The following is a 13178-nucleotide window of genomic DNA, read 5'->3' on the forward strand; positions in this document are numbered from 1 at the left end:
GTACCCTTCAACAAAATGCAAGCGATCTTGTCCCCAGAACAATCTTGCTGGTTTTAAAAGACTTCTGCTGCCATAACACCTAAATCAACGTTTCTAAGAGCGTTGCAGCCTAGAAGCACGGAGACGAAGATCTTACCAGAAACCAGGGACACCAAAGCATCCTCGATCAACAGCGAGTTCTGTCATTCTACGGAGCGAATCACTCAATTCTTGGTTGCTAAATAGCTGAGCGTTCAATGGGACTTTAAAGTGCTGCGCCCATGGTTGAGCCAATTCAATCAAGACACTTGTGTCTGCGATATTTAGATTCTTGACCCAGTAAGCTTCATATAGCACATGAGAGAGAGCAGGTATATATTTTTGTGGTAGGGCATGTAGCATTCTCATGGCCATCAATGATTTTACAGGATGATTGGGATGGTATTTCAGGGGGATATTAAATCGTTTGATGGTACGTTGGAAGTCCTCGTTGCCTAGTTTGCGTTTAGGGATTACTACAATGTCTGATGCTGATCCGTTTTTGCCTTGTGGAGCTTTGGTTAGATCGTAGATTCCTCCCAAGAGAGATGGTTTCCAGATGAGAGTAGCTCCACATCGCTTGGCTACGTCTTCGACTCTGAGAGAGCCTGGTGATAAATGACGAAGTAGTTAGATTGACTTAATGTATTCAACGCAACATAACAGTCTAGAGCGATGTATTTACCGATATAAGCGAATGGACAAACGATGTCGTAATGGAACTCAATGGTTGCCATGTTTCGTAATAGGTCTTTACGTTAGTTCGCCTCGTTGTGTGTAGTCGCACAAATAAATGCATGTAAATGTGGACATGGAAAATCATTTTTGGAGGAATTTATCATATCGATCGCCGTCGATCGCAGAGAGACTCTATGATGTCCTCCATCAAATAATCCGATTATGGGTCTGCGCGGACGTGTTTCCACCACTGAAGTTTGGAATTTCAGCGAATCACCAACTCTAAACAAGTCATCAATCAACATTTCATAACAATGGCAACCGTACGTGAAACTCATCTAGTCAAGGCTCTACCAACTCCTCAAGTCGCTCCAAAGCCATCTTATGATTTAAACGTGTTGGACAGCACACTCGCTAAATTCCTCAGTAAGCTCTTGTCTCGTTTGCTGTTTCCTTGTCTGTTTTGAATGCCAGGGCCAACTTGCGAATGATTCTGCATCGTTACTGCTTTCAATTATTACCTAACCTTTGTTTGATCAACAGTTCGCCCAGCCTACTTTTTCGAAGCTCCGAAAACACCACTCTCAACAGACTTTTGGATTTCATCTCTCTCAAAAACACTCTCCGAATATCGATTCCTTACTGGAACAGTCATTCGACACTCTCCAACTCGTCTGGTTCTGTGTGAAAATGAACGGGGATGCCATGTCGAGTTTGCTGATTTGCCCAATCTCACGTTGAAGGAGTTGAGGGACAAGAGATTTAGTCCGAGTGTTGTGCCTGATGTTTTGTATCCTACCGCCTCTCTGGCTACTGCTGATGAGACTTGGACTTCTATTGAGCTGTTGAGGATTCGTATTACTGTTCTTGGTAAGATATCTTATGTTCTATATATTAGCTTTTTTCGCCTTCTTTTTATATTAGCTTTACTAACAGACCTACTAATTTGTAATAATAGGCGATGGTGGAATTGTACTCTCTCCATCTATGTTTCATTCTGTATGGGATGGGCACGCCATGTTTCAGGCAAGTACCAATTATATTACACGCCACAAAAAACTATACATGGGTCATTCCAAATAACGCAATATCTTTTCTAGTTCATAAAGGACTGGGCTGCTGTAGCTCGTGGAGAAACCATCAAACCAGTTACTCGTGATGCATCAATCTTGAAAGCAACTGCTGCTACTACTAGTAAACCTGTCGAAGCCCCTGTCGAAGCCAACCGATTCAAGCCCGCGTCAGCTCCAGTAGCTGCACCAGCCGCTGCCGCACCAGCACTACCAGCTCCCCCAGCAACTCCACAAGTCCTAGAAAACTTCTACGTTTCACCCGCATCCATGAAATCCCTCAAAGCATACGTATGCTCATTACCACTTCCAGATGGTCCCATGCAAAAGGCTGCCAACCAAGTGTCAACATCCGATTGCTTGTCTGCCCTTGTCTGGTGGTCTGTCGTGCAGGCATCAAATGCAAGAGCCAGGAAATCAAAGACTATCTTCGCATACCCAGTCAATATGCGTACGCTGCAGAAGCCACTTGTACCCATGGACTATGTCGGTAATGCATGGCTGTCTATGCATGAGCGGACCGCTAAATTCCAAATTGATGATTTGGTTGGTCGTGAGGATGGGATTCGAATGGGTGCTTGTGCTATTCGTCAGGGGATCTGTGAGTTGACTGAGGATTATCTGAGAGGGTTTTTGGAAAAGAATACTGTTCCTATTCCGTAAGTGTCGCCACAAAGAACAATATAGAGGACTTCGAACCCTAACCAGCTCACCAATGTCTTCCTTAGTGATATGTCCATTCTCGGGTGCTTCTTCACCTCATGGAGAGGGTTTGGCGTCTATGATACTGATTTCGGATTTGGAAAGCCGGTTGAATTCATGTAAGCAGTTTAGCAAACTGTTTTGGCTTATAGCGACCAGCTCAAAGCACAGCAACCAAATGCTGACATAACTGTAAATCATCCATCTTTACAGTCCACAACACTCGAAAAACCCTTACGTGATTGTCGGCTACATTCGCCCAATGGCTCCAGAACACGGCGGTGAAGCTGGTGCCGAATTCCAATTGTGTCTTGCTCCTGAAGAAGTGGAACGACTCAAGAACAATCCTGTCTTTTCGAGATTTGCTCATTGGTACCATGAAGATGGAACTATTGGTGGGCGTTGCAATTTGTAATTGTGCTTAAGGCCTGTTGTGACGTGTTTGGGTTGGAATCTTTGATAGTCTGCAAAGTCTGAAACAGAATGTATGAGTGTGAAATATAATGTGAATATGACAGTAAAAACATTTTTGAGCAACAATGCGACAAGAACACAAAAAGTCGCAAGAAATCAATGTTGCCCGGCTGTCCTAAGGACGCGAAGTTGAGGAAATATGATTCGCTCATGCGCTGGCAATTCTCCTCCCTCTACACAGTCGTAATATCTTGTTGCGGCACCAATGTTTGCAACCATTCGATTGCAGACGATTTTCTTGCAGATAGTCTATACGATGTGATCATACCGGCTGCTCGCCAGCAAGGAATCGGGCCATGACATCGGCTCACTGACGTATTTCTGCCATTGAAGTTTGGATTTTGATGAATCATCACTCCGAAACACAATTAAATCACAAACAAGCAACATCCAGTAATAATGGCAATGGCAAACGTACGTGAAATCCATCTAGTCAAGGCACCACCAACTTCAGTGGCTCCAACGGCGCCATACGATTTGAATTTAATCGATAGCACCATGGCGAAAACATTCAGTAAGCATAGTGACATTACTTGTTGGTTTTTCAGCTGACGCTAGTCTGATGAAAGCAAGAGCAACACTGTGAAGGGAATCGGATTATGATAACCAGCAAACTGATCTCCTTCTCAAATATTCTAGTTCGCCAAGCTTATTTCTTTGATGCTCCCAAAACTCGACTTTCATCAGACTTTTGGATTTCAGCTCTCGTCAAAACCCTCTCACATTACCGATTCACCACTGGAACAGTCATTCGAAAATCGCCTACTCGTTTGGTCTTGTGTGAAAATGATCGTGGATGCCATTTGGAGTTTGCTGACTTCCCGAATCTCACAATGAAGGACATGAAACAGGCGAATTTTACAGCCAAAGTCGTACCTGATGCCTTGTATCCTGTTCTGTCTCAGGTTATTGATCAAACTTGGACTTCTATTGAGATTATGAGGCTTCGTGTCAATGTTCTTGGTAATTTGCATCAGAGGTTTCGTTTATGTTTGACGTATGCATTGCTGACTAGACTCGCTTTTACCAAACCAATAAGGCGATGGCGGAATTGTCGTCACTAATTCCATGTTCCATTCATGTTGGGATGGCCATGCCATCTTTCAGGCAAGTCATCATTGTCACAGAATATTGGGACGTAGTAGGACTAAAGAAAATCAAGGAGCCTGCGCATTAACGTTCCTTTTATTCAAATAGTTTACAAAAGACTGGGCGGCTGCAGCTCGCGGTGAAAGCCCTGAAACCTTCAAACCATTCACTCGTGACCCATCAGTCTTGAAAGTACCTTCTCATATCCATGCCGCCCAAGTGAAGCCCGCATCGGCTTCAGTCTCTGCTCCTGCTGCCGCACCTCCAATGGCAACACTCGAACCAATCCTAGAAGACTTTTACGTCTTGCCATCATCCATGAAGGCGCTCAAAGCATTCGTAAATACATTACCACTTCCAGAAGGTCCCATGAAACACGTCGCTTCCCAAGTATCCGCATCCGACTGCCTATCTGCGTTGCTTTGGTGGTCTATCGCCCAGGCATCGAATGCCAGAACCCTCAAAACAAGGACTATTTTCGGATCACCCGTCAATCTACGTTCGTTGAAGAAACCACTTGTGCAAATGGATTATTCTGGTAATGCATGGCTTTCTATGCATGAACGTACATGTAATTTCCAGATTGATGATTTGATTGGGCATGGTGAAGATGGGATTCGGATGGGTGCGTGTGCTATTCGTCATGGGATTTGTGAATTGACCGAAGATTATTTAAATGGGTATATGAAAAACTTTAGACCTGCTACTCCGTAAGTTTGAACCATGCAGCAAACGACCGGGTGTGAGACTCATTGATGCTCAACATTCGTTTCCCCCACCCCTTCTTTAGTGATCCGTCAATTATGGGATTCTTCTTTACTTCATGGAGAGGATTTGACCTCTACGACGCTGATTTCGGATTTGGAAAGCCCATTGGATTCATGTAAGTGCAATCGCTAGCTGTTTTGCTAGTGAAGTGGAGCATCCAAACAATCCCACCTGAAGAGGTATCCTTCATTGTCTTAGTCCTGTACACGCCAAGAGCCCATACGTGTACATCAGCTACATTCTCCCCATGGCTCCACACCTAGGTGGTGAATCTGGTGCTGCATTCCAATTGTTCCTTGCTCCAGACGAATTGGAACGACTCAAGGCTAACCCTGTGTTCGCTCGATTTGTTTGTTGGTATCCTGAAGATAAACCTGTTGGTGGTCGTAGCAAGCTTTGATATGTGTATAACGTGGGACTCTTTTGGATGTACTTTGTGAAGTTTCTCTCGGAATCTTTGCTAGCTGATAGTCTTCCAGCCCTGAAATCAAATATCAAATAATAAGAAATAAAGTATGAACGTGATTTTTGAATTGCAAGCGTTTGAAACGCGAAACCCCACGTCGATGCGGTTGATGCGGCTCATGCGTTGAGATTGAAACTTGAAATTGTTGCAAAAACTCAAGAACATCGCAGAATCAGACTACAAGCAAGGAGAAACTTTCGTGAGTATTGAGCATTACGTTTGATACTTTTTATCGGTACTGGTACCGCACGTATCTAATAATAGCTTCACAACAGAAAATGTCCCAACCACAGTCAGACCTCATCACATCACGACTTTTTGCTGACAAGGCCATTCGCAGAACGAAAATTGTGAGTATCGTTATTTGTACTTGTTATCGACGTACATTCCGCTAATCTATTCTCCTCTTTGAAAATAGGTGTAAGGAATCTTGAACATCTTTCATCAAAAACGTGCAAAATTATTGATACTTTTCATTGCATTTTGTAGAGGCACCTTGGGACCTGGATCAGTTTCCAAATTACGGGAATTGTTTTTGGCAGGTAATCAATGACGCTAGAACCGGCTCGAATGTCACAAAATGAGTTTTGACCACATTCACGTTATTATACAGGATTGAATGTTGTCCGACTCAACTTTAGTCATATCTCGGATCCAGAATCTCAAACGCCAATTATACATCAAATTCGATCTATTGCGGCGGAACTTCATCTTGCTATTGCCATTCTTGGTACGTTTAGACAAACAGGGCGTTGTTTACACCAACAGTAGTGTTCCCCGTATATATTTGGCTCTAACCTCCTTTATGCTAACAGGTGATTTGGGCGGCCCAAAAATCCGTTGCAATGCCTTCAAAGGAGCTCCATCAATACAAGTTGTGACAGGCACAAACGTACTTCTCCGCTCAACTCTAGAGTTGGGCGAACCAGGAATCATTACTACGGACATTCATCAAATTGTACGGAACTTGCAGCCTGGTCATCGTGTCTTACTTGACGATGGAAACATTGCCATGAAGATGGTTTCCAGAACCAACGACGATGAGATCGTTTGTCATGTTACTGCTGGTGGAGAATTGAAGCCACGCAAAGGTATTCAAATGGCTGGCCATGATTGTTCTTTGACACGCAGAACTAAAACCGAGATCTTAAAGGTATCAATGTACCTGACTTGAAAATTCCGTTACCTGCCTTGACTGAAAAGGATAAGAGGGATGCCAAGTATATGTACAAAATGAGACTAGACTATGTCGCACTCAGGCGAGTATGTCCAAAACACGACAATGGTTCATAACATTTTGACGCGATATTTGCTGCTTTTTCTTGGCTTGGTAGTACAACTTAATTCTCTACCTAATTATCTACCCTCTTTCTAGCTTTGTCCAACGTCCAGAAGACGTACAAGATCTCCTAGACTTGTTTACTGAATGTCATAAGGAGGAACTTGTCCGTCTCAAAGCAGAAGCGCTTGCAAGCGGGGTAGAAGAGCCCATGAGAACTGTAGAAGAAGATAACGAAATCGAGTGCGTGTTGTTCCTGTGTGAACGTCATTTCTATACTTTTCTCGAGGTCAAGGCATTTTCTTGACAAATTTCGTTTACAGGGAGGACTGGCGTCCACATATCATCTCTAAAATCGAGAAGCCGCAAGCTTTGGATCAAATCGATGATATCATTCGAATCACTGATGGTATTATGGTTGCTCGTGGTGATTTGGGAGTTGAATGCTCATTGGAGCAAGTACCTGTGCTGCAGAAGATGTTGATTAGAAAGACGAATCAGGCTGAGAAACCGGTTATTACTGCCACGCAAAGTATGATTCTCGATGTTTTTTGTTAAACGTAGCAAGGCAAAAACAAAGTCTCAACAAATCTTGACGTTCTAGTGCTAGAGTCGATGGTTCATGCGCCGGTACCAACCAGAGCAGAAGTATCGGATGTTGCAAACGCTGTGTTCGATGGTACTGATGCCGTCATGTTGTCTGCTGAGATGGCCACTGGAGACTTTCCTGTTGAAACTGTTGCCATGGTACGTCAACTGTGCGGTTTCTTGTTCCTCAAAATATTTGAATTGTAACTCATCTCCAACATAAAATCCCACACTTTTAGATGGCGTAAGCAATGGTCTCGCCAAGTTTAAGGTTGTCCTACCATTTACATTGCTTGCTCCCTGTAGTACGATTTGTCAAACTGCCGAATCTGGCGCTGTGTTTATGCAAGGCAAGTATAGACCCAGTGCAGCGATGACTAATTCTTAGACATTCTTAGACTAACTCTTTGACTTTAGCCCCACCTATTGTCACTGATAAAGGTGCTGTGTCTGCACGGCGTAAACTGCCATCCGAGTTTGCACATGCGTAAGCAATGCATCAACTGGTAGACGGTTTTTTTAAGCATTTACATTGGTTTGTCAATGTAGTATCGCAGATGCAGCCACTGATGCAGGACGAGAAGGCGATGTGAAGGCTATGATCATATTCACTACAAGTGGCGATATGGCCATATACTGCTCAAAGCGCCGACCAACATATGCACTGTTGGCTGTCACACCCACTGCCAGTATCTTCCGAAGGCTGAATCTTCTGTATGGTGTTCTGCCGGTATTGTCCAGTGCCATGCGTGTGAAGAGAGGTAATGAAATCATATCCTACAATGCCTTGGTTGATACAAAGATTATAACTGGTTTTTTTTGGGTTGGGGCAGTTGGAGTACATGGCATTTCCAAACTCAAGGAAGAATTGTCTACCAGCTCCAATGGACGTGATTCGCCGCTGCCTTGGGATAGACACTCACCAACGTCACCAACACAAGCCGTTGGTGATCCGTACAGACCACCGTCACCTGAACGAGGTGGTGGAATGGGCAAGATGGTGTCTATTCCATTGACCCGAAACACGGATACCATATATTCTCAGACTGGTATTGGAAATCATTTTAAGATCTACAATCATTCGATTATTCACAATAATTCACACTTAGAAAAGGATGTAATTGCATCGCCTTCAGGACAGTCCATCGGGTTGAAAACTGGAGATAAAATTGTTTTTGCGGCTGGATATCATTCTCCATATCCCGGACTTTCGAATACTATCAAGATGGCTAGGTAAAATTGGGTTGTTGCTAAAAAAGCCGTAAAGACGTGAATAATGGATGTAGAGATTATTTTGTCTCTTTCTTTTCTTGCACAATCAAGCCAGCATGTCGTCAAATTGATATTCATTCCCACTCTCAATTCGATTAGATTCGGTGAAGCTGTTAGATCTGAAAAGACTAGAGCAATGTGGTCGCAGGCAGCGACCAAGCTCGTGGCTCAGCAAAGAAAGTCTTCCATGACTGAGGAACTGGCTGGATCACCTAGCTAAACGAATCTGAGTTACTATAAAAATGAGTATTGTGAGGGTTTGAAAAAGAGTGTGTTTCATGTATTGCAATTTATCAATATGATTAGAAAATGATTTTTACAAGGTCTGGTCTGGTTTTTAGTGCACTTTCAGAAGCTCGAAACCTGTTTGTGGTGTTGCATCCTTGTCGGTTTTTAAGCAACCGGTCGAAGAATTAACAGGTGAGTAAGCGGTGCGAGAGCTGAGTACTTCTTGAAAGATGGGTGTGGATGCTGTGTGTTGCTGTAGGTGCTTCCCAAACTCTCTAGAAACGAGAAACGACATACTTTGGAGACAGAGCGACATCAAAGTCTCTATTCGCTGCTTAACATTCGTTGAGGCTCGTCGTGAACCAAAGTGTAGTGGGCTATATCTTTATGAGCACAACATCCTTTTTTTGGTCTTGATGATTGTCTACAGCATTGGTCGGGTTATACAACAGTAAAGTCAACTAATCTGACAACCCCCCCGAAAGTGGTGTTTGGCGTGACTCGCAAGCATTTCAGGACTGCTGTAACGTTTATGGACTTTCTCATCTCTTGCCTCTCTATGGCATCGCTCAAACTTCATTTCTTCTTGACAAAAATCTTGATGTTGAAACAACACATTTCAAACTGTCAAACTGAAACTTTCATTTACTCTGAAACTATGCCCATAGAAACAAATGGTGACTCCAGCTCATCCATACGATATCGGAAGGAATTCAAAGTCATGTGTTCTCAATGTGGTAAGCGAGCAGAGTGTTGAGCTATATGTCGCCTGTCAAACAACCCCAAATATTAAAAGGCACTATATTGGGCACGCATGCCGAGGCCAATCATCACACTTAGGCAGACAATACTGCCTGCATTCTGTCAAAACACGTATCCGACAAGGATTGTACTGCCGGAGACTATCAGTCAGCTCTAATCCGCTCTCGTATTATCTTGGCTCATGGAACTCGTATCATCTCTCATAGTCACTTTCGCAGTGTACCGTGTGGGCGATCGATACGACATCTGGCAAAATTTGAGTCCTTTCAATAGAGTACGTTGTAAGGGGACACATTTCTCTTAATTTTTGCCTCGACTTTGCTCTCATCGATAAGTTTCAGTCCTACTGTTTGTCACGTATGTGGCGTATGAGATGTAGGAATGACGCGTGATATCATTCAATATTCTCCTCTCCACGTTCGCTGTGAGTCGTCCCCTGCGACATATTTGTCTCTTTCTAACGAGATGTCCGGCAATCTTCAACATGAAAGGCATTCAAGCCCTTCATTCGCAACAAAGGCAACAGTAAGCTAAGCAATCAAAATCAAGGCTAAAGCCTGACAGCTAAATCCAATATGCCGAAAGCATCGAAATCTACGAAAGGTACGTCGCATCTCTTTTGGAGAGCTTCTGTATGCAAACTATCAAATATATCAGTGCATTGAATCTTCAGACTCTGATCCATGAAATTCCTCGCTTTAGAATCAACGAACAAAGCAGAAACCCCATACAACAAGTTCATGTAAAGTATAGTCTACTGTCATCAAAAATCATTTCTGTTATTGATTTTCTGTGTCGTTCCTTTCATCAAAATCACCCTCGTGCAAATCAGATGACGATGAATTTAACATGATTTCACCTACATTTACTTAGTAAAGAGAAGCTGTAAGTGAATCCATCCATCTTGTGTGATCATTGAACGATGAAAAGGATGCTTTCATATAGACCGATCGATATCGAACATTTGACAGTTCATGTGTTAAACTCTCTTTTTTTTGTTGTGGGTTTTCAAACATAGACCAGAGTGGAAGGCAAATCACCCTAATGAAAAGGGAGGCATGGATGCCGTAAGGGCTCTCGTAAGTCGTCATCCATCATTGTTTATGAAATCCAAGCGCTGTATCACGAAATGATTGCGAATTACGCATCTCACACATACATTTGGCTACATTAGTGGGCTGATGCTCCTGAAAATGTGAGTGCATATGTGCTATTTCAGGCTTTTAGATTATCACTGTTTGATCTTGAAGTGACTGATTACAAACTTGCCGTTTTGTTTCCAATAGCCTAAAATGGGGGAAAACAAGGCCAAGTCCAAGAAGTCAACCAAGAAGTAGAGACATAAATTCAAATTGCAGCCTGATGAAAAGTAGTGATTGTAGTAGTTGTAGTGTTTGTTGATGTTGTCAACTATTTGTTGAGGAAAGGAGGATAAAGGAGGGGGTGATTAGCTCTATGTAAAGAATATCTGAGACTTGGAATGGCCGCGCTTTGGTTTTAAGTTATTAAAACAGTTTACAAAGATATGAAGACCAAAACGTGTTGACGTGTCAGTGTTTATCTTTCGAGACTTGGACAAAGCGCTATATCAGCGAGTAACAGTAGAGTTCAACTGATGCCTGAGCTATTAACGCGTTTATATCTCAATACCAAAATGGTTTAGAGAAACAAGGATGTCTATTATTGAAACCACAAAGCACAAAATAACCACCATGATAAAGGCACAAATCACACAAAAAACCATCAAATCTTGAATGTGACATTGACTGTTACTCCTTTGCCATCCATTACAGGAACAATTGGAGGTGTCGTCATATTCAACAACCCAATACAGTTGAGCCCACCAGCACCAAAGGAGATTGCAAAACGTTGAGCCAGAAAGGTGAAGAGATCAATAGCTACAGCAGGAGCAGGAGATGGTTTTCCCATGGTAAATGGTTTGTCAGTCTTGATGGAAGATGCTCCAGTCTAGAATTTGTGTTTGAGTCTTTTAGTGTTATGGCAAATCAAACTGATTAAAGCGAAAATAAATCTTACAGCCAAGAAGTTCTTGCAAAATTTGGTATCAACTGCTGTCAAAGCAGTCAAGTTTTTGGCAGCAGTAGCAGGTTGATTGACTGAAGCTCTGTAGAGATTGAGTTTGGTAGCATTGAGAGCTCCATTCGCCAGACACATCTAATGACATGAAACGAAATATATTTACTTAGACCGTTTTGTGATCTGAATTAGATTTCGAAGGTTCTTTCTGATTCAAATATCCCGCAAGTGCCTTACGGGATCTACTTACAGGATCTGCAGGAGGTACACGAGCAATAGGCGCAGCTTGTAACTTGGCTGCTTGAAGTTCATTCAACGCAAGAGAGCCTTTCATGAATCCAGGATTGGTCAAGTCAGGTGCGACAAAAGCTGTGCAGTTCAAAGCTGGTCTAATTCATGATAAATTGAGTTAACCAGTGCCATTCAACGTCACAGGGCAACCTATAATAAACCAGTAATGTCGTACCTCATAGCAACATCCAATAAGAGATTATCACTTCCATTGTTGATCTCAGTAGCATTAGCATTGGCCTTCTTATTTACTGCAGTAGATTGAGCAATCAATCCATTTGCCAAAACAAGATATGATGCAACCACATTGTCCGATGGATCCTAAATAAGATCAAAATGAGATTAAAACTATAAATTCAGATGTAGATGTAACCTAAGAGCGAACACAAGTGCCAGCTCATTTGAACGTGGGAAAGGCCTTTCTTTTTACCATATCAACAATCTGGAAGCTACGAGTAGTATAACAGGGCAACTTGTTCAATCCAACACCAAGTGGTGGAATTGCGACTTTGGCAGCCGTAGCAGCTATTGAACGAGTTTGGGTTTGTCACGAAATTGAACACCGAGTCAAGCTTCCATGGAACGTGAAGTGACTATCAATCGTATTCATACCAGCAAACATGGCAGGAGCGTTACACGCTGCAAACTGTCCAAAAATAGAGCCAGGAATGCCATTTACACAAAGACCTTGTCCAATAGCATTGACACCGACGGGATTAATCAATGTTATGGTGGCTGCATTCTAAGTTCCAACGATTGATGATGCAAGGAGCAACAACGATGACGGATTGAGGCACATTGAGCACACAATCAAATGAATCATTCAGTTCAATTGAAACCTCACCGTTCCAAACCAGATCCCAACGACAGCACCAGTAGCAAGGTTTGGAACAACAGGTGGAATTCCAGGTTTTGTGTTGATGTCAATGACGAGAGGATTGTACACAGAAAGGGCGCTATCCAAGATCGAGAGATGATCAGGAATGCCACGTCATGTTGGCCGTCAATCCGAAACGTGTTATATTTACCCAGTTTTAGTATCGACAATGGTGGCCTGATCAAATATGAATAAATTCATCATCAGTAATCATCAGAATATCAACTTCAATGATTAATATATCTGAAAGTCATCAACACGAAATGATGATCACCGTCGACGCATTACACCATACCTCGACGAAGCTTGGTATAGTGGCTTGCTTGCATGTAGCATCTCCACTGAGTAGATAAGGAGTAGCAAGCCCTTGAGCAGTCAAAGGATTTGCGGGCACCGTAAGTTGACAATTTTGAGCTGATGAACGCCCAACAAGAACGACCAAAATGATGATGCAAATGGATGATAAAGTCATCGCTGTCTGAATTGAATGAATGATGGAAGGATGGAAGTCTTGTTAATGGTTTTGCTTCTTTCTGCACGTCCAGCGGGGTTGATGTTGATGTCAAACAGATTTTGTCA

At 42.7% G+C, this 13178-nt stretch overlaps 3 protein-coding genes across 3 annotated transcripts; 2 read left to right on the forward strand and 1 right to left on the reverse strand.

Annotated features, from left to right (window-relative positions):
• Positions 1-1010: 1010 nt before the first annotated feature.
• On the forward strand, positions 1011-2883 carry SmJEL517_g03875 (uncharacterized protein; the record flags this gene model as incomplete). Its single annotated transcript, XM_031169803.1, has 6 exons — positions 1011-1122; positions 1240-1566; positions 1655-1695; positions 1797-2425; positions 2495-2587; positions 2682-2883. The coding sequence occupies 6 exons, from the start codon at positions 1011-1013 to the stop codon at positions 2881-2883; spliced, it is 1404 nt and encodes a 467-aa protein (XP_031024235.1).
• A 458-nt stretch (positions 2884-3341) lies between these two features.
• SmJEL517_g03876 (pyruvate kinase) lies at positions 3342-8624 on the forward strand (the record flags this gene model as incomplete). The annotated part of the gene is made up of 17 exons (XM_031169804.1): positions 3342-3456; positions 3582-3847; positions 4140-4741; positions 4822-4914; positions 4998-5135; positions 5755-5807; positions 5879-5995; positions 6081-6356; positions 6419-6528; positions 6600-6787; positions 6868-7076; positions 7149-7291; positions 7531-7619; positions 7682-7893; positions 7966-8181; positions 8242-8365; positions 8504-8624. 17 exons carry the CDS (start codon positions 3342-3344, stop codon positions 8622-8624), a joined length of 3072 nt encoding a protein of 1023 aa, XP_031024234.1.
• Positions 8625-11137: 2513 nt separating this feature from the next.
• On the reverse strand, positions 11138-13071 carry SmJEL517_g03877 (uncharacterized protein; the record flags this gene model as incomplete). Its single annotated transcript, XM_031169805.1, has 9 exons — positions 11138-11362; positions 11432-11569; positions 11682-11820; positions 11898-12043; positions 12153-12247; positions 12335-12464; positions 12567-12678; positions 12751-12776; positions 12895-13071. The coding sequence occupies 9 exons, from the start codon at positions 13069-13071 to the stop codon at positions 11138-11140; spliced, it is 1188 nt and encodes a 395-aa protein (XP_031024233.1).
• Positions 13072-13178: the final 107 nt, after the last annotated feature.

This window comes from Synchytrium microbalum (assembly GCF_006535985.1).
Source record: "Synchytrium microbalum strain JEL517 chromosome Unknown SmJEL517_scf0022, whole genome shotgun sequence".
In the NCBI taxonomy this organism is placed as follows: domain Eukaryota; kingdom Fungi; phylum Chytridiomycota; class Chytridiomycetes; order Synchytriales; family Synchytriaceae; genus Synchytrium; species Synchytrium microbalum.